The sequence below is a fragment of the Solanum stenotomum genome, chromosome 12 (assembly GCF_019186545.1).
Source record: "Solanum stenotomum isolate F172 chromosome 12, ASM1918654v1, whole genome shotgun sequence".
Taxonomy (NCBI): domain Eukaryota; kingdom Viridiplantae; phylum Streptophyta; class Magnoliopsida; order Solanales; family Solanaceae; genus Solanum; species Solanum stenotomum.
In genome coordinates, this window is record NC_064293.1 from 27,979,919 (window position 1) to 28,001,960 (window position 22,042).

At 33.6% G+C, this 22,042-nt stretch overlaps 3 protein-coding genes across 3 annotated transcripts in view; 1 reads left to right on the forward strand and 2 right to left on the reverse strand.

The window, feature by feature from the left end:
- The first annotated feature begins 1,592 nt into the window (after positions 1-1,592).
- On the forward strand, positions 1,593-6,794 carry LOC125847784 (cationic amino acid transporter 1-like). Its single transcript, XM_049527478.1, has 4 exons — positions 1,593-1,653; positions 2,103-2,532; positions 5,077-5,727; positions 5,803-6,794. Exons 2-4 carry the CDS (start codon positions 2,115-2,117, stop codon positions 6,555-6,557), a joined length of 1,824 nt encoding a protein of 607 aa, XP_049383435.1. The 5' UTR covers positions 1,593-1,653; positions 2,103-2,114; the 3' UTR covers positions 6,558-6,794.
- Positions 6,795-10,602: 3,808 nt separating this feature from the next.
- On the reverse strand, positions 10,603-12,484 carry LOC125848602 (cationic amino acid transporter 1-like). Its single transcript, XM_049528489.1, has 2 exons — positions 11,584-12,484; positions 10,603-11,492 (listed from the first exon to the last, which is right to left on the reverse strand). The coding sequence occupies exons 1-2, from the start codon at positions 12,482-12,484 to the stop codon at positions 10,603-10,605; spliced, it is 1,791 nt and encodes a 596-aa protein (XP_049384446.1).
- A 1,791-nt stretch (positions 12,485-14,275) lies between these two features.
- LOC125846248 (187-kDa microtubule-associated protein AIR9) overlaps positions 14,276-22,042 on the reverse strand; it is a 28,768-nt gene continuing 21,001 nt past the window's right edge. Inside the window, 6 exon segments of the mRNA XM_049525623.1 lie at positions 14,276-14,669; positions 16,214-16,345; positions 16,438-16,470; positions 17,356-17,414; positions 18,413-18,544; positions 20,859-21,014. Of these exon segments, the coding sequence (XP_049381580.1) occupies positions 14,493-14,669; positions 16,214-16,345; positions 16,438-16,470; positions 17,356-17,414; positions 18,413-18,544; positions 20,859-21,014 (689 nt within the window). The 3' untranslated portion in view covers positions 14,276-14,492.

The window sequence follows — 22,042 nt, forward strand, 5'->3', positions numbered from 1 at the left end:
AATATCATAATGGTTAATGCCTTGTTTCAGTATTCTAAATCTATTTTTCCAAGCTCCAAAAGTCCGTTCAATCACATTGCGTAGAGATGAATGCCTATAATTAAATAGTTCTTTGGCATTTTGAGGCTCTCTTTCACTCCCTCGGTAATCTTGCAAAGGATAGCGTAGTCCTTTGTATGGAGCTAAAAATCCTTTTGTGTTTCGGAAACCAGCATCAACAACATAATATTTATCTACCAAAAAACATTTTATAAAGAATTACTAAAAGCATATGTGACGTAAATGAGACAGCTTTGTGTAAATAAATAATATTTATTCTAAGGATGTAATTTAAAGTTACCATGTGGCGGAAATGGAAATTGTGACGTTGGTTCAACAAGTGCATTCTCAAGTATTTTACTATCATGTGCAGTACATTCCCAACCAGCAACAACAAAGGTAAATCACATATCAAAATCACAAGCACATAAGATATTTTGTGATGTTCTTCCTTTGCGATTACGATATGCTTGTTGTACCGCTTTAGGAACCTCCCCTTCTATATATGTTTCATCAATCGCAACAAATTCCTACCAAATAAAAAATACATCAATATTAGTTTAGTGAACATAAAATAAATTGGAAGCATTATAGAATGCACTTCATAAAAATAATGTTTGTAAGAGTAATAAAAATAGTGCTTCCAAGACAATGCAAAGTCATAAATTAAATATTATCTCTTTAAACAAAGTTTATAGGAAATATGTAACTAAATACTAATAATTTACACATAAAATATAAATGTGCACTTATTAAGGCCATAAAATAAATTTATTAATGTGATTGAAATTTTACCTTAAACCAAGGCCAAAATCGAGAAATATGTCGAATTTTGGAATGTACACCAGTCATATTTTTTGGTTGTATAAATGTTGGTGCCATCTTGCTAATTGCCTCGACAATTATTTTAACATGCCGGTTAATTGTTTCAAGTGAATGTTGAAAAGTTTCACAATCGTGAGGTGTGAGTTAAAGTGACTATATGTTGGTGAGAATAATAAATTTTATGTCGGTGAGAATAACAAATTTTAAAAAGTAATAATGTGATTATAAATTTTATTTACATATGAAACAAATGGTTAATATATATAAATGTGGGGTTGTTTTAACAAAATATAAACTCATGGATCAATTATTGTATTAAAATATCTCAAATCATGATATGGAATCACCATATAATTTCATATCATGGTTTTTGGAGAATATGGTATCACCTCTCATGATTCCAAATCATGAAATGGAATCAACATAAAATTGCATGTCCAAACGCTGATTCCATCTCACGATATCATATCGTGATATGGTATCGCATGGCCAAACGCCTACTTAAAATCAAAATTTAAAATTTGGATACCAAATCTTACAGCTAACACCTACTCATATATTTCCATATATATATACACACACTTGGTTTCTTTCCATATACGGCAGAATCAAGAAGATCTTCTTCACACACACATAAATACCTCTTTATAAATAGTGTACTGTCAACATACATTGCATATTACCAGTGTATCTCTTCAAGCTTTCAACTAAATCCCTTGCTAATCACCAGGTATATATTTCATCTTCCTTCTATTCTCTTTTCTTCAATTATTCAGTGAAACCAATTAGGTACTACTTTTGTTTTGCTTTGCATATTTTGGGATCTGAGATATGATTTTTTTCTTCATTTATGAGTTATCAAGTAAGTTAAAATTATTACCCGGAGTCATTGTTAAGTCTTCCTTAATTCACACAGATTTTCTCGGGAAAACATCTTATTGAAATTTTCTTACTCTGTTTCTTTAATCACATGTCTCGGATTCAAGTCTCTGAATACAGAGTAATCTTTGTTAGGGATCTAGGAGTACCAAATACTATCCACGAGTTTGGCAGAATTCCGTTAAAAATCTACCGAACATGTATAAATAATTTATCGAAAAATCAATTGAAATGCTTTTTTTTTTTTTGGTAGAATGTAGAACTCATAAAATTCAAAATTCTAAATTGTTACGGGTTGTAAAGTAATCAGTTTTTATGTACTACTGCTAATTAGTTTTTGTTATATTCAAAATATGCAGAAAGTGAAAAACATGGGGATAGAAAGTGAAGTACCGGAATCAGGAGGAGGAATCAGGCGAAGAAATTGTGTGTGCACAAAAGACGATTTTCTGCCGGAGGAATCGTTCAAGAGCTGGGGAAATTACGCGAATGCGCTGAGGCAGACTCCGAAGAGGTTAATCGAACGGGCGTTGACGCGATCGAATGATGAAGCAGAGCTGGAGGCGAAGTCACGGAGTCACCATGAAATGAAGAAGACATTGACATGGTGGGACCTAATATGGTTCGGGATGGGAGCGGTGATTGGAGCAGGAATCTTCGTACTGACGGGGCTTGAAGCGAGCGAGGATGCAGGCCCTGCTGTTGTACTGTCGTATGCAGTTTCCGGCCTCTCCGCCTTGCTCTCTGTCTTCTGCTACACTGAGTTTGCCGTTGAGATCCCTGTTGCAGGTATTCATCATTAATAGTTTTGAAATCTCCATTAATTTGAATTTGTCTAAACCCTTGCTTTCACACTCAGTACCTGCTTTGGACCTCTGATTAATTTAAATTCATGTTACGTAGGATTAGAAAACATTTTCTATTAAGATTTTTTCATTCTCTAAACACGAGACTTCTAATTAAGAGAATGTTAAGACTTTTCCATAAATGTAGTGGGATAGCAACTTAGAGAATACGAACTAACATGATATAGTAAATTTTACACGTATATATTAATTGATCTATTTTCTTAAAATCACGTTTCATATGCAGGTAAATTTGTCGTCAAGATAAAAGTTAATTTTTTTCTATAAGAAATTGTACAAGGAGTTTTAATTTTAAGTTGATATTATTACAAGGAAAAGTTAAATTTTGTGAATATTATGCAAAGTTCTCTGTTGGACTAACGGGACTTGAAAGATAGTGACAACTATTTGAAAACTAAGGGCATTATACGTTATAACATGATTTTTTATTTTTTTTTTTGTCTGTATTTGTGTGTTTCTTCTTCTACTTTAGCCAGGGATGGTATTAATATAAAAGAAAGTTTGGATTAAGAGTGTTTTGTCGTTGTATAAATGAAAATAATAGTAAATTAACAGCTAGTTAGCGTACACATGCATTTGTCAATAATTTGCATTTCATATTTAAAAATGTTTGAAGTTAATCATTTAGTCGATCTAGTTGAAACAGTGGATCCTAATAAGTAGGAGTAATTAATTAATTAATAAAAAGTCTACATCTCTTAATTAAATAATCCCACGCTCAGTCGCTCTCTGCAGGCCACCATGTTGCTGATACTTAGGAGTCGGTTCGGTTGGTTTGAGGGATAAAAAATAAATAGTTTTGGGATAAAAAAAGTCTAGGATAAAATTATAGTGTCTTGTTTGATTGTTATGTTGGGGATAACTTATTTCACTATTTATATCATTGCGATGTGATAAGTTATTGTATACACATGGTGGGATAAGTTATCTCAAGATAGTTAATCTCAGAATAATTAATTCAAGAATAACTTGTTCTCAACTAAACGATTTAGTGAATTGTACCTGAGGCATTAACTTAATAGGGGTATGTAGTCACGAAGCTATAAAGTTTGGATATTTCTTCTTTTTCCAAATGAAGAAGACACATTTGGTGTAATGGATAAAAGGAGATAATTCTAGAATAAATTTTTAGTATCCCATAAATCATAATGCCTTATTTGATTATAACGTTTGAAATATCATATTTTTAATACCAATCATAACTAATTTCATTATAACTTTTTCTTCCGCAATGGTGTGAGTTGTGTACAGCCCAATATGAAAATGAAATGAACCAAAAATTGTGATTCTCCTTTTCTATAGTCAGCGCCAGCAAAATAGAAATTAGAGTCTCCCTGCAGTCCCCACTAAGCAGTTATGGCATGGGTACTGGGGCCAGGGTTGAAGATTCAACATTCCAGGTTGGAAACGCAAAGCTAACTTAACATTTCCGGCTGCACTTTTGGACTTTTTAGGATCGCGTTACATTTTATTTTATGAGAATTAATTTTATTAGTTTTTAAAATTAAATTTTAAATTAGTTTGATATTTTTAAAATTTAAAATCTAAATATTCTAAAAGTTATAATTTTTCTCATATTAATACATGAAAAAGATACATCTTGCAATGCAATAACGTCATTTTACAATTAGGTCAGAGTTCATACAATATTTTCATTGATTTTCCTCCTTTTTGTGGGACGACTATAGGATAAGACAAAGGGGAATATCGTTTTACTTTGAGAATCATGAAATTGAATTTTGAAGTATTTGGTTTAGTGGTAAAACATATCATGTTCATGAGTAAGTTAGGTGTAATATCACAAATTCAAACGTATATAAAAACCTGATATGTAAGTAGAACAAAATAGAGATGTGGATCCATTATTATCCTTTAGTATAAAATCCAATATTGTTGACCTTACGAAATTTTTTACCCGTTTACACTTTTATATTCCCAGTGTACACGCCCATTTGTCAATTTTGGTTTTGGTTTTCTAAATAATATATAGTCTAATCCTTTGTAAATTCTTCTATTGTTTGGATTATTTTGATATAATTGTGAAATGTTGTTACTGCATTTTGATCGACAAAATGAATTATTTTGTTACTACATTTCAATGTTTTATCACTGGGAATCATTCAATACGACTTATTAGTATTGTATAATCTCATCATTTACTCTGTTCATAAAATGATTAGTAAATATGCATGTATGAAACTCATGGTGATAACGTGTTGATTAACTTAAAATCATTGCATCTAAGATGAAGTCTTGATCAGATAAACTCATCGAATATGCTCGATAAGTTGAAATTATAATCACTAACTGCAAATTAATGTTTGTTGAAGTGTATACATGACTATCTTCATTTGAAAAACATTAACTTTTAGATACATCTTACTTTTATTTACTTAATTATTCAACAATGTTCATGGAGTTTTTATTAAGGGATATATGTACTAAAGTTTTAAAATGATTATTTTAGGTGGTTCATTTGCCTACTTGAGGGTGGAGCTTGGTGACTTTGTGGCCTTTATTGCTGCTGGAAATATCCTTCTTGAATATGTGATTGGTGGTGCTGCAGTGGCTCGTTCATGGACCTCATACTTTGCTACTCTGTTGAACTTCAAGCCTGAGAAATTCCTCATCACGGCTCATGGTTTAGCCAAGGGCTACAACCAACTTGACCCAATCGCTGTTGCGGTCTGCTTCATCATCTGCATCATTGCCATTCGTAGTACGAAAGGCTCTTCTCGTCTCAACTATGTTGCCTCGATCATTCACATTGTGGTGATTGTTTTCATCATCATCTGTGGCCTAATCAAGGCGGATACCAAGAACTACACCCCCTTTACGCCATTTGGTGCTCGTGGCATTTTCAAAGCTTCTGCGGTGTTGTTCTTTGCTTATGTTGGTTTTGATGCTGTTTCGACTATGGCTGAGGAAACTAAGGATCCGGCTCGAGATATCCCCATTGGCCTAGTTGGATCTATGGTGATCACCACTACTGTGTACTGTTTATTGGCTATAACACTCTGTCTTATGCAGCCTTATCAGAGCATTGATCCTGATGCTCCGTTTTCTGTGGCGTTCAAAGCTGTTGGATGGAGTTGGGCGCAATATATTGTGGCTGCAGGTAGGGGCGGAGCTACATATATATGAAAATTTTGAACACATTTAGCGAAATTTCTGACTTTACCACTAATTGCAGGTGCGTTGAAAGGAATGACCTCAGTGTTGCTTGTAGGCGCGGTTGGTCAGGCTCGTTATCTCACTCACATTGCGCGGACTCACATGATGCCTCCGTGGTTTTCCTATGTTGATGAAAAAACAGGGACTCCCGTCAATGCCACGGCGGTCATGATGTCTGCTACTGCAATCATTGCCTTCTTCACGAAGCTCGAAATTCTCTCCAATCTCTTGTCAATCTCCACCCTTTTCATCTTCATGCTCGTGGCCCTCGCTCTCCTCGTTCGTCGTTACTATGTGAGTGGTGTGACCACAAACGCAAACCGCAACAAGCTAATTATATGCCTATTACTCATCCTCGGGTCCTCAATCGCCACAGCTGCTTACTGGGGACTTAGCGAGAAAGGATGGATTGCATACTGCTTTACTCTGCCTATTTGGTTTTCAGCAACTGCAGGAATTTGTATTTTCATTCCTCAGGCTCGTAATCCAAAGCTTTGGGGTGTGCCTCTTGTACCTTGGTTGCCATCATTATCAATAGCAATCAACATTTTCCTACTAGGCTCGATAGATAAAGATTCATTCATCAGATTTGCTGGCTGGACAGGTTTTCTTTTGGCCTATTACTTTTTTTTCGGGCTACATGCTTCTTATGACACAGCAAAGGAATTCGAAAAGAGCAAAGGGTGGAAGAACAATATTGAAGAAGGAAATGGTACTTCTAATGTGGTTGTTAGCAAAGATGTTCCTATTGCTCCTGTTGCTTCTGGTAACTGAATTAGTTGTGTCTAAATGATAGTACAATGTTACATTCCTAGCTAGTACTCCTATTTTATTTGTCTTGATATATGCATATGATGTTAGTCCGTTTGTACAGAGTCTGTTTCTAAAGTAGACAAGTACAAGTTGCTGCATTGTACTAGTATTAAACATTGTGCAGACTATCTTACGATGGCTTTGTACCCTTCTGGCATATGCCGCTTTGGATTATAAAGGAGATGGGAAGGTTACTTAGATTGCGCGATAGCTCGATTCTGATTTTATATTCGTTTATGCGCTTGTCTTGTATTGAGATATACCAATGAAAAGAACAAAAACAGGTAAAAGCCATATATACTTGCAAAATCAACAACGACTATCTTCTATTCCTAATTATCTGCCTAATTATAAGCTACTCCAGTCTCCAAAGCATTTGTCCTTGCTGCAATGGCTTCAATATCAGTAGTATTTGTACATTTGCTCCCAATATGCCAACTATGTTTTTCTTTCTTCATAACAGCATAAATTTACTAGCAATTAGTAATCATAACATACAAATTTATACTTTATTATTTCATGTATAGTCGTTTACTTGATTTTTTTTTGTTCAACGTATGTGTATCAAAACTAGTTATATATATACATATCCCACAAGCGTGTAATTTTGCCTATCAAATTTTAGACACATATTTACAAACCACCGACTAGTAATGTTTTGTTTATGTCTCATTGAGATTTGAAACCAATTACCTACTATAATAAAAATAACTTTTAACCGATAAATATGTACGTTTATAAAGAATAGTAAAATCTTTACTAATATTAGTTAATTATCATTGAATTTAATGTCGCTAGCTATAGGCTTTAGCGACATTTTCAAAAAGGGTTAAAATATAATTGTCACTAATAATTGCCTTTAAAAAAACATATTTAGCTACAATCAAGCTATTGTCATTAATTAATTACAGCTAAAAAAACATTGTGAATGTAGTGTTACAAAGATTTTCACTTACTTCATTAACTATAAGACACACGATAGAAAAAAGTACTAATAATTTACCTGAACCAATAAAAGAGGGCAACCAATGATTCCATCAGAACCAGGCACGATCCACAACAAGATTCTTATTACTCTTTAATTCAATAATCCTACCGGCTAATGGATAGTAAAACACAAGTGTTTTGGATAATCCTTCTTTAATGACCTTTTCAGGATCTTTATAATTAATCACTTTCATTAATGAAGGATTAATATTATTATTTTTGGATATGAATCTATAGCTAATGCCAATGTCAATAAGTCTCATATGTGAAAGGATAGAAATTTGATCTCCTTAATTATATGGACTTCGACAGTCCTCATCTTATGAGCTAACTTTGGAGTTAAGTTGGGGCTCAAATGCTATATCTTTACATGATATCATAGTTAGGTTCATCAAATTCTTCATGCTCCAGTGAACAAGGTTTGTGCATGCAGAGAGTGTTAAAAAGTTCCCATAAGAAAAGGAATGACAATTATTGATCTCTTTATATTGACTTGAACAACTTTTAGGGTTGAGTTAGTGTCATGCGTGTGCCGTATCTTTATGGCCAACAATAACAGTAAACATGTAGCATGATAAACAGTGTCGATTGTGTACTTGAATTACTAAAATTTTAAAAAATACTAAACATAATTCGTAATATCAAGTGTAATAATTAAGTTCAACTATTGAGTCAAGTGAGAAAAATTGATCAACAATCATAGAGTCATGAGCTAATTTTTTTGAATTAAATTTAACCCAAAGTCCATTTTCTTTACCAAATTAATGAAAACAATTTAAAAGTTAAACTTGTCAGATTTAATTTAATTCTAATTTCCTTCTGCATGATCATTTTATTAGCCACAAAATAAATAGTGGATGGCGATGGACAAAATTAGTAGTTTTTGCTTATTATTAGCCACAACAATAAATAGAGGATGGTGATGGACAAAATTAGTAGTTATTGCTTATTATAAGCCGGCCACAAAATAATTAGTGGATGGTAATATAGACAAACTCATACTTTTTGCTTATATTTTGTATCATACATAAAATTCATTAAATATATATATAAAAAAATTAATTATGAATTCAATATCTAAAATGAGTTATAATTTGGGACAAATTCAATAAACTTTAAATTCTAAAGTTAATATGATTTTGTATCACTACAACCTATTCAGGAATAACATTTTCTATCAAAAAAACTAAAATTTAAAATTAAAATATTTAATTTTCAAAAAAACGATTTCATTCATGGTACCACATCCACTATTACTAAAGTTAAAAATCAACACATCATTCATCTCTCATCTACTCGACCTAGTGGAAGAGATCGACCACAAAATAAGTAATTATAGACTACAAGAATGAATTATTTTTTTATAAATAATGCATGGACCACGAGAACAATCTTAAATTAAACTTGGTTCAAAAATAAATGATTTTTTAGAATTTATCATATACTTCAAAATAATATTACCTTTCTGCTTTCTCTAAACTTTTATTTTTAGAAATAGAATGTTTATTTGGAAAACTCGTTATACATGTATGATTCATGTAAACGTTCAATTGAACTAAAAAAAAGTGTTAGACATACGTTTATTTTGGACTAAGAAAGTATTATACAATTTGGATTAAGCACGAGCTTTTATAAAGAACGTCACATTTTTAAGAGTATTCCTACACCTAATTATATGTAATACCTCTTTCTTTTCCAACTACCAATGCAGGGATTTGTTTGCACACGAAACAGAACTAAGTTTCACATGACTAACCACCTTCTGAGCTTAATTTGAGGAGTCGTGTCTGATCCCAGTTGCATCATCAAGTATTTATGGCCGTGAATGCCTAGTTATTATTATTTTTTGTATGTATCTTTAAAGCTACATATAAAGATAGATTGTTGTCGGACTAAATTAACCAAACAATACTCAATATGATATGAATTTGTCTGCTTTGAGTTATGCTTGTACAATTTTCTCAAAGATGGCCTCATGCCACTAGAGTATTTCTACACCTTATCTATAAATTTATTTTTATTTTTATTTTCATGCTACTATTATGTAGGAGACTTTATTCGTAAACCAACTTACATCCTTAATAATTAAACTGTAAAGATTAACACCATATATTGTTTCAAGTTTGATATAACGGCCCGTATCGTATGTATCGCACAACAATATTTTGTTAAGATGGACACTGATGTGTCCGTGAAACAAACAATATGTGCTGTAAAATATTTGCGATAGTGATTTTCAATTTTAAAAAGTTATCTCTCTCATGTATATGAGATTTAGCCATTTATAAAAATATATAATAAAATAAAATTTCACCTATACATAGTACAATAACTTTTTTGGACGAGGGGATGCAATAAGTAAAACAAAATTTTGTAGACTCGATCAAGTCGCTTATAGAATACTGATGACTATTTTCTTGATAAGTGAAGGAGAGAGGGAAGCTACACTTAGCAAACTTTATAAGGCCAACCACTACATAAATATAAATCTCGAAGAGCTTCCCTTCATAAATTACTCAGCCACCTAGATCTCTGAGTCAACCTTACGACTTGGCAGGCTTGACTATTTTCTTGATAAGTGAAGGAGAGAGGGAAGCTACTCTTAGTTAGCAAGCTTTATAAGGCCAACCACTACACAAGCCGTTGACATAAATATAAATCTCGAAGAGCTTCCCTTCATGCATTACTAAGCGCCCTAGATCTCCGAGTCAACCCTACGGCTTAGCAAGCTTACCTTTCAGCCGGAGTTTCATGGGCATTACCCCGTTCCCCAATCAGATGTTTGAATGTAAGCTATACTCCACAAGGAGTCAAGCGGGTGTACTATGGCCTTTCAAATTGAATCCCTTAAAATATATGGGACATTTATTGGTAACTTGAAATAAATGGCAAGTAACCTTGGCCTAACTTGATAAAGTTAACAATTAAACTAAAAGGTTAGAAAACTAAGTTAATATTTCACACAGCCATAAATACTTGCAAAATCAACCTACTACTATCTTCTATTCCTAATTATAAGCTACTCATTGGCATTTGTCCTTGCAATGGCTTCAATGTCAGTAGTATTTGTACCTTTGCTCTCAATTTCCTTGGCTCCATCATAGGTAGCATGCAGTCCTACAAGCAAGTAGTAAATGAGCAAAATCGCGGTGCAAACTGAAAATCTCACGAATGATGCACCATCAATCGAGCCCATGATGAACACATTAATAGCTATACTAGCAGATGGAAGCCATGGCATCAATGGTGTTCCCCACACCTTAGGCTTTCGCGCTTCCTTGAGTGTAAAATTTAGCCCCAACGTGGTGAAAAACCAGACTCCAGCGCAAATTATGCATCCTAACCAAGTGTGCTCGCTGATTGCCCAGAAAACACCCGATCCAATTGAGGACAATGTGATCAAAACCAAGAACATGATGAGTTTGTTCCTATCCTTGTCTGGTGTTTCCCCTGACACGTAGTAACGTCTCACTAGAAGTGCTAAGGGAACCAGTGAGTACACGAACAACGTGGCAATTGAAACGAGGTTTGCCAATATGTCAAGACTTGTGAAGAAGGCTATTATGCAATTCGCGACAGTCATTACAACTGTAGCAGTGACAGGGGTCCCTGTCTTTTCATTGATTACAGAAAGAAATGGAGGGGCCATATGAGTTCTTGCAATGTGCGTAAAATACCTAGCTTGAGCAATAACATTGGCCAGCAAAACTGTTGTCATCCCTTTCAATGCCCCAAATGCAACTATGTACTTTGCCCAATTCATCCCTACAGCTTGAAAGGCAATGGTAAAAGGGGCATTAACATCCACTTGATTAAAAGGTTGCATAAGGCACAACGTTGCGGCTAGAAGGCAATATGTTATGATGACCACCACCATAGAACCTATTAGTCCTACAGGAATATCCCTACCTGCAGTAGCGAAGCAAGGAATTTTGTTAAGGGTGTTCACGATATATATATGAGTATAGAAAATTCAGTATTTCCGGCTCGATCTGCTTACCTGGATTCTTGATCTCTTCCCCTAGAGTTGTGATACCATCAAATCCAACATAAGCAAAGAAGAGCATAGCTGATGCTTTCAGGACGCCACGAGCACCATAAGGTGCAAAGGGTGAAAAGTTAGCCAAATTAGCCTGAGTTAGGCCAACAACAAGTACAAAAACCATGACAGCAACATGTACTATGGTCAAAATGGAGTTGAATCGCGAGGACCCTTTCATGCTAATGCAAGCACATGCACAAATGAGCAGTGAGACAACAACTGCTACAGGATCTAAGTGGTTGTAACCCTCAGCAAGACTCGAGACATTGATACGGAAATCATCAGGCTTGTGGTTACATAGAGTCGCGAAATAGGAAGTCCAGGATCGCGCTACGCTAGCACCAACCACAATGTACTCAAACAGAATGTTCCCTGCAGCAATGAAAGCGACAAAATCGCCAAGTTCCACTCTCAGATACGCAAATGATCCACCAGCAACAGGGAGTTCAACTGAGAATTCTGTATAGCACAACACTGAAAGCAAAGCAGAGATGCCTGATATAGCATAAGACAGTAAAACAGCAGGGCCAGCTAAGCTTTTAGTAGCTTCACCAGTTAGTACAAAAACACCAGCACCCATAACTGCACCAATACCAAGCCAAATCAAATCAAACCAGTTCAACGACTTCTTCATCTGATGCTGGCTGCAATCGCGTATTTCATGGAGCTCTGATTGGTCCGAAGAACGAGACAATACGCGGTTTTTAAGCCTCGTTTTTGTCTCACGTAATGCCTGAGCATAACTTCCCCAGCTCGTAAACGATTCCTCTGGCAAAAAATCATTTTTGCTGCATCCACAGCCCCTCTTCGTCAGAGTACTATGCCTTTGATCAACATTTTCGTTATTGCTATTAATCATTTTCTCCTGCAAATTATGAATAAAACTAATGTCTTAATCAAAATTAGTTTGCTTTATAGGATTTGTTATCTGACCACTTAAGTACCAATATTTCCTTTGAATATCATATCAAACTTAATTCTATAAACAGTGTCTACATCTCCCCTTAAATGAGTCTTTAAGCTTTAATTTTTGTAAAAAGGAATAACTTATTGAGCAATCACATAGATTTTTTTATTTTTATGAACGTGGTGTCAAGGATAACTTTCGTCCACCTCAATACACTTGCAAGAGGTACTAGGTAACTCTGTTCACCCAGGCTAAACAGATGAAAAGAATCACCTAGTGTTTCTTTGTCGATCACATAGATGTTTAATTGATAAATAATCAACTCTCCACTTACAATGTATACAACAACCTACACATGCAATGTTGAAGATACTTGAGACCTATTTATCAATATATTTCAGAATTCACTGATAAATTAAGCTAATTAATAATACATTCAAACAAAATAAATTTATGAAGAAAAGAAGAGATGATTGACAAAACCTGGATTCAATATGGTGTTCGTCTAATCTTCCTCAGGTTGTTAAAACCCTATGTATTAAGGATATTTGATTTTATCTATTTATAGCACTATGATTTTGTAAAAATAAAAGTTTGTTCCTCAACCAAAAAAAGAGATTATTAATGAATTGGTAGAGTTTTACTTTGTTAGGTATCATTCTTTAGTGAGAAATTATCATTTGTTTTTTTATTAACCCAAATTAAAAAATTTCGCTTTATTAAACTTCTTATCTAATACTAACTCTTTTAGAAAAAAAAAAAAATCTTCCAAGGATACGTATGTTTTTTCTTAATTATTAGAATTAATCAAGATTGTGTGTTTAATTATTATACTTGAATATAACTTGCTTGAAGTGCTCTTGCTTGTATATCCTAAAATCTTAAGTACTAGAATTTAACTTCTATTTCCTTTATAGTAATACGAAGAATAAATCTACAAATTTTGAAAGTTGAAACCTTAATTAAATGTGTAATACGTTGAAGTCTGAACTGATTTTTATCACTTAATCATGGTTAAATGTTACTCCCTCCATCTCATATTAATTAATCACTTTCCTTTTATACGCATATTAAGAAATCATAAATAAGATAATTTTACTAATCTACCCCTTAAAAAACTTGTTAAGAATTTTACAAACAAATATGAACGCTTTCAAAAAGAATTACTATGTATGTCCACTTTTAATTGTCATACTACGCTTTTCGAAAATCAATTTGACTAATTTTCAAAGTTAAATTAGATTACATTAATTCGATATTTTAAACAAAAAAATTAGATATTCAAAAACTACACGAAAAGTACTAGAAATTACATTTTTTTGCATATCAATATGATGAAAAATACGTCTTGAATTGTTGATCAAAGTTTGTATAGTTTGACTCTATAAAAAGAAAATCATGACAAATAAAAATGGACGAAGAGAGTAATTGCAAGAGTAATATATGAAAAAATTAATTAATATTTTCTTGATTTAGTAAGGTGGACAAATATTTTTAGTAAGATGATCAACTAATATGGGACGGAGGGAGTATATACCGTCACTTTAATATGTGATTTATAATTAAACGATTCACAGAGTGCAATAAGCTTTCCTGTAATAGCTAGTAAAGTTTCCCATAATATCATTGTCATGTATTGTACATTGCACACAAGACGCATCTTCCTAGTAATGCTGAAGTTGAACGTTCAATATAAAGAAATGACACTAAATTTTTTTGTGAAATATCAAACACAAATCGGTGTTTCTTTGTATTTTCATGCACAAGGGTATGTCGTATTTACATAGACAATACCAAGCTAACTTAGGCACAATAAGAAACAAATGGAAGAAGCAAAATGCATAGCCAGATGAAACTCAATACCTCACCAGAAAACAGAAACAAAAACTAACACCAAACTACTGGAGTTGGAGACAGAAAAAGACCAACTAATGTACAAAACAAGGAACATGATATGATGCTAATTCTCTATCTTGAGAAGGGAATTGAGTGAGGTGCTGTTAAACCTCTGTGCAAGACCTCGGATGACAAGGACGACAATATCACGGAGGTGCCGAGTCTGTACCAGCAAATCCACTTCACTCTCACTGTCCACCACAATCCTCAGCCGGTGTTGATCATTTCGGAAAAGCTCCACCTGTACAATGGCATGGATGAAGAGTTAATCTTAAACTCCGACCATTATGCCTTAAATTTCCTAGAACAACCTATTTGAGTACATTCTAGATTGGAAACAAACTTTACTGTCATTAATTAAACTAGCATATGGACCTTTTACTTCCTTTTTTTGGTACTGGTGGTCTTACGACCATCTTTTGTGCATCATGAATTATTCTACCAGTCACCAGCACAGGTGTCAGATAACTTCGTACACTATTCAAGACTCGAGCAGATGTGAAGAAACAACCTAGTGCTTTTCATCTCTACTGGAATTTGAACTTTACTCTTTAAGGTTTGCACCCACTACAGTGACCTAACTAGGTCATACTCTTGAGTGCTATCTGAACCTTTACCACTTAATCGCTTATAGAACATAATCTTTCTAATGAGAACGGCATATATGTAAGGCCTTCTGAATGCAGGATGTGAGCCTCTTCAACAGTGATGTTAGTGCCCAATTAGATAAATCCAGGCTATGCTCATCAGTTCTCTGATTTTTTTATAGGAGAACCATGCAACATCAGTTACATACATAAGACTCTCATAAAATACTATGGATAACATCTGATAGAGTAATTGTTGTATGGCGAAAAGTTAAAAAAAAAAACCTTCTACAAGTGCATGTGTTCTCAATTCACTAGGGTTCAAAAGCTTGCTGCCAGAGGAAACGTTCAGGAAAACCCAGAGGCACCTCGAACATTCTAGATCTGCCCAAGCCTGTAAAATTCCACTTCCCGCGGACTTACAGGCCGACTGATTTTACCACTCTAGTATGGATATTTAGGACACCATAATAGGGTACTATGCCATGCTCATGAATCAAGTAACCACAAGTCTGAATGAGCAATAGTGAAGGTATAGCATCCAAGAGAATATCCTAGTGCGGTTTAGTTAGTTTGTAGTGTCTTGCCACTCCAATGTTGTATGAGAACATATATCAACAAAAAATTGTTTTCCCACACTCCAAAATCATCTCTACTAGCTCCCTTCTTCACATAATCATACCATGCTTATGCTCAAGCCATACTTTGAGTTAAGTCTGAGCCTAGCATCTATAAAGAGGATAGTAGGGCTAGGTAACATATGTGATTCTCGAACAATTCTACTATCATGAAAAAGTGGTAGAGAAATGGGTTGAGGAAGTTGTTGAGATAAAAATATTAAGAGGCTAATTGTAACTAGTTCAATAGAAGCTTCTACTACTTAACAGTTTGTTACAAGTCAAAAGCTTATAGTTAGTTAGCTTGTTGAGATCAAGAAAAGTCGGTTAGTGAAAATGTAATTAGTATATTTTTTTTTGAGAAAGGTAATTAGTAATTAGTATATACACTAGGCTCATATCTCTTTGTAAATACAAGTTGTTACTCAAATTTTAATTAAGTCATCTTCTTCCTCTATCTTCTTCTTCTACATTTTCTTTATTGTTTCATCGATTTACTAATTTCAGTAAATACCTTCGGAGGCATATGTCCAAACCTATATTTCAAACAGAAATCGGGAGTCAGATATAGATTTACTTACGTGGAATGGAGGGGCATATGTTCCTCGAACCTCAGTTGTGGGAAAAGAAGTCTTAGAACCAGGCTTCACCACCTTTACCCTCTTTTTGTTGACTTCCAGAATTCTTCTTTCAAGATTCCCCATACCTGGAACCTGCAAAGTTGCAACTATAATTAGTTTATCCCTCATCTTTCTTACATATGATTTGGAAACTGAAATTGAATAATGAATTAAAAGACACTAACTTTCTTTGTAGATTGATCCTTGTCACACAAGGCCTGCATTAATGACATCAAGTAATTTATGTTAACACACTGAAAATAACAGCACACGCAATACGGGGAAATAATATCATGCTAGGCTGGGAGAAGATGTAAACAGGAATAAAATACTGAATAAGTATGTATATATATATATATATATTGCTGCAAACATAAACAACTGATGATGAGATGTGATACCAAACTAATTTAAATTCCAGAGATGCAGCCTAATGCAAGATGTGAGCCGATCTTATTTGAATTCAAAAGGTGCTAAAACAAACAGACAGCGAGATTGTATTTCTCCAGAGCCTCTCCACTTCAATGCCTTACTGAAAAACTAGATACGCTCAAGCAATTACAAATTTTTCATCAGATAATATCATTGCTTTGGACAATCTACAGCATATTTGATTAGGGAACTTGAAGCCCTTTGCTCGCAAGCAGATGTTTGAATTTTGATGATTACATTCATCTTTAGCAACTTAAACATCCTTTAATGACATTATACAGGCTTTATCACAACCCCCGCCCTTCTTTTATCATTTTCCCTTGTGATTTTTGTTTTATGTTAGAGAGCAGAGATATATTTCACAATACCAATTTTAGAATACAAGCTTGACATGCACTGTTAAATAATTAATTTTACCCTAGCTAAAGGCTGAAGCTAATCCCAAGGAGACGTTCATTTACTTTTATAGAATGATTAATACCTATTTTAAGACTTTTAACTATAGTGTGATAGCTAGTGAACCACAAACAACTTTCATTAAATTAAATCCCAAACTTTCAAACGATTCGTATGGATTTATGTTAAAACAAGGTGTTGTAGGGAAGTTCAAAAGGTGAAGAAGGAGATCACACACAACAAGATCTGGGAAATTATTTCAAGAGATGTAACACCTCAAACTTTACGGAACCAGTCTCAAGCTTCTGCTTTACTTCTTTAAGAACATCAGGCTCTGCAATGAGGAAAAGAAAACGAGAATAAAGCCAAACATGAACAGTTGAATAAGAAGAAACAAAGACACCAATGTGAAAGAAAAAATATCTCAGTATCAAGCTTTACACGCTAATAACCAACTGTTAGCAATCTACCTTACAAACATATGTAGAGGTAGCCCTAAATCATTAAGATAATAACGAAAAGAGCAAACAAATGATTTCATTTTCCGTTGAAATATTTTTCTTCCCTCCATTGTTCTATAGGTTTTGATTTTACCAATGTCCACCCAGACACTGGAGTTAAACTTGATGAGAATGATCAAGGTTATATTAGTAATACTGCCAATTTAGAAACTTAAACTACAAGAATGAATGGTGGACTACTTAATATCAAGATGGCTTCTATGGAACAAAAAGTGAACGGAAGAGTCAGTATAGTGATTTACATGCTAATACACCAAAGTGTCCGAAGATTCACTTATCCAGTGCTGGAGCAACAATACCAAATAGACATTTGATGAATTTTTTTCACTTCTTGGAAAACTTAGTGGATCCTTATAAAGTCAAAGTTGCTTGTATACCATGTAATCCTACCTGTTTTACCAATAATATTTCTTACACCTAAAGTATATGTTCAATATGTGTCAACAGAACAAACAGAATCTGCCAGATCTCATGTACTTCAATGGGAGAAGAGTATTTGATTAACAAGCTTGCACAGGTTCAGCAAGAAAATTGTTACTTGTGTGATTGGAAAAGTCAAGTATTTACAGCTATCACCCATCATCGTAAACTTATGCTAATTAGAATTATATTCAAGACACAGAAATAGATGGAAAGATACAGGAATGATAACTACACTTGTAAAAGACAAAGAAACTGATGTTACCTTTATCAACAAAAAAAGCCAAAGAAACTGAAATCAGCTAATAAAAGAATTCCTTATAAAATTAACGATCAATAAAAAATAACTCATCATAAAATTACTGTATGAATGTTCTTCACGATTATTTACCAATTGCAATTGGATCTGTAGAAGCAGAAACAGGATGCCCCTCAACTCCGTCTTCTCTTACTGGTGTATATATCACAACCAGCCTATAGCCCACGTCATCAACATTAGCTTCATACATTCTTCCTGTCTCCCCTGCAACAAAACCATCTTTTAGAAAGTTCCTATCAATTTTTCATGGTGCTATGCATAGATGAGATTTCCAAATATAAAGGGCAAAATATATAAATGTTCAAGAACTGGTTCACCCATTATTTGGTTTTGAAACAACAGTTTCCTACACCAAAGGTTTAATCGCTTGAAAGGCGACAAGGTAATAGTCTAATAGATTGGTAGTTTGAATCTTGTCTAATAGATATGAGCTATTTTCTTGTTACCCTCTCTAATAGATAGATAGTTTGAATCTTTGAATCTTGTCTAATAGATATGAGCTATTTTCTTGTTACCCTCTTCTGATGCTTACTTTCTCAGTAAACTCTGCCGCAAGTGAAACAGATGCAGTGGACCTCGTAAATAATACAGCGAAGTACTAAATTAAATATAATTTGTTATCAACCCCCTTCAATGCTTTTCTTGTTCTTATTGGGTGATCAATGGGGATTTATACTTGGAAACAAACAGATATAAAAGATGAACCTCCATCGAATACCTTAAGGGGTCGTTTGGTACAAAGATCAATAATGCAGGGATTAGTAATGCAGGGATTATTTTTATCAAGTGTTTGGTTCATTGCTTCTCACCTAGTTTTGTGTGCGGTTTAAAGCTCTACAAAAATAATTCTTTCCAATTATACCCTTCAGTTATAATGGGATTTTCTATTTCATGTAATTGGATCAAGGTAGATAATTGAAGGACAATATTATTTTTTTATAGCATTTTAACTAGCTAGGAGAATAAAAATTTTATTGCCATGTTAACTATTTTCTCACTTAAATTATTTGAGGGTAAATAATTGTCATCTTAATAAATTGGTGTTAATATCTCAAAAGGTCACACAACTATAATAATTTATAGAGAAAATTTATTGAACTTTGTTTTGTATCAATAAATTAAAAAAAAAACACTCTTTATCATAAAATAAAATAAAAATAAAAAATAAAAATAGCAAAATAAATTAAACTATTTTTATACTCGAGATGTTTTTTTTTAAAATTATTTTGAAAATTGATTAGATTCTTATGGAGGAAAAGATCATCATCATATAAAATTAAATTATTTGGTCAAATTTGAATAATTTTTATTTTTATTTTTTTGAGTGTAATAGTTTCTTAACTAATATATAAAACTATTATCTGAAAGAAAAATTCATTTGAAAGTAAGTAGAAACTCAATTTTAATGCATTGTTTAACTTGTATTTCTGATCTCTTTCATGAGTGGATTTCCATGATTTCTACGGATGCTACTTGGTCACCAGGTCCAAGTTGTGCAAATGAAGATAATAATCTATCTTTAGGCAATACAAACATATATATATGCTCTTGTGTTTAGATTACTTGTGTATAATATTTCAATGGACTTTCGTTAAGAGGCAATATTTGACTTATGAATTGTTCTTAAATTCTTACATCAACATTAGCATATTAGTCGGATTATAATATTTTATATAATAATAAATAGATTAAATAATTCACATTTTAGCAACAAAATTTTTTGTCTAAATAATAAAATTTGTAAGCTAATTTATTTAAATAAATTTATTAGTATAAATATAAAACATAAAATCAAGAAAATAAACAAAATGATTAAAAGGATTTGAGGGGTATTTTTGTCTTTACCTAGATTAGTCCCATGGTATTAGATCTCATGTATTACTAATACCACCAAATGGAAGGTATTAGTTATACACCCTATAATACCATGTAGGGTGTATAACTAATCTAATCCAAGGATTAGTTATACATAGACCCAAAATTCCTACCAAACATGGTACTAAATAATACCACACATAATACTTGGACTATTTCTCCTAATACTCCCTACCAAACGACCCCTAAGAGTTATAAAAAGCTCAAATTTACAGAGCTCCAGCAAGATGTATAGCATTGGGAAGGTGTAAAATTTTAGTTCCCTTAACACTTCAGATCATAGTAAGGATCAGAGGAACCTTGCTGTCGAAGCATTAAATATTTGCATCTGAACAACTTGCTTCTCCCTTTACTCTTAAGACAGCAAAACTTTTTCTTTTTATTATTTCTGTTTGGACACAACTGAGTGGAAAGAAGACATGTTGTAAAACATCCTGCACCAAGGAAAATCTCCTTGTTCACACACTATCTATCATGAGAATCAGACAGTTTCAGCGACACTAATCATTTTTTTTTAATGAAGTAAGGTTTTGTATAGCTGGCATCAACCAAATGCAAAGTTATAGAAGATATGTTAGCTCCTACAACAGTAATGGAAATGAGCTAAGAAACCAAAATCAGATGGAACATTTTTTTAGCATACCAGGAATGGAGATGAGGTCAGGACTTCCAACCATAGATCTAAGCCACTGAATTTTACTTTTGCCCTCCTTTCCACCACTATAAACGCCACGAACAGCATACAGATTGGTGTGAAAACCTCTACCTTCAATGTCCAGCTTATCCATCCGAGGGATACCTGAGAAGAAGCAGATTCATAAATAAACTTCAATAAATAGAATTATATAAAACTTTTAAAATTACCCAACAGAACACATGATTGATATGCCAGCGAACAAGTTAGGTTATTCAATTTGTCAAAAGAAATATAAGAATTATTTCAAGATATATTAAAGCTAAGACGTCAACAAGGAAGAATATCCTTGGTCTGCAGAGGGGAGGGAAACACATACAAGGATGAGCCGGTCACAAGGGGGGAAGTATCAAGTAAAGGACAACAGCAAATTTAATGTTGGCCCGATTAGGCTAAATTTTACTTATCCAGAAATATATGAGTAAAAGGAATGAAAGAAATTCAATGAGCTAAAACGAAGTTGAAGTTTCTGCCTGGCAATAATCAAAAAGACTCCAGCAGCCAGCAGCACGAAAGATAGTATTCAATCTTCATAATGGCATACAAGAAAGGTGCAAAAGAATTACTAAAATGGCATGTCAATTTTAGGCTCTGCCTTAGGCATTAACAAATTTCCTTTAACAGAGTGAAACAAATAAGAAATCAATCATAAGTTGCTGATATTTTAGGAGGACTTTCCCAAGCATATTGAACTAACTGTGAGAAGCACTCAAGCCTTGTAGGAAATGGAATGCTGGCAAGAAATGTAACCAATCCAAAATCGAACAGAATGCTTGGCTTACACAAAAGGGAGGAGAAGGGTAAAAGGTAGACCAACTCATTGATTTTCCTTACATCCGTTGGATAAAGCATGGATCATTTACGTTTTGGTTGTTTGGAGTGGGAAGGAAGTTAAAGAAAAGGATGTACTTCCTCCTTTTTGTCTAAATCATAGGGGAATGAAAAGTATGACCTTCCACTTTTACTTGCCCACTTTTCCTCTTCTCAAACTAACCAAAGACAATACATGGTGACAGTGAGTGACTGCACTTTTTTGACCATACACCTGATACAAACATCGACCACAACCAAATTTTAAAATAAAAGAAAGAAACAAAGGAAACCCAAAATACAATCTGCTACAAATTCATGTC

Coding starts and splice junctions, on each gene's coding strand:
- LOC125847784 (XM_049527478.1), top strand. CDS start 2,115: ATGGGGATAGAAAGTGAAGTACCGGAATCAGGAGGAGGAATCAGGCGA. Junction 2,533..5,076: donor CGTTGAGATCCCTGTTGCAG/GTATTCATCATT, acceptor TGATTATTTTAG/GTGGTTCATTTGCCTACTTG. Junction 5,728..5,802: donor GCAATATATTGTGGCTGCAG/GTAGGGGCGGAG, acceptor CACTAATTGCAG/GTGCGTTGAAAGGAATGACC.
- LOC125848602 (XM_049528489.1), bottom strand. CDS start 12,484: ATGATTAATAGCAATAACGAAAATGTTGATCAAAGGCATAGTACTCTG. Junction 11,493..11,583: donor GGAAGAGATCAAGAATCCAG/GTAAGCAGATCG, acceptor TCGCTACTGCAG/GTAGGGATATTCCTGTAGGA.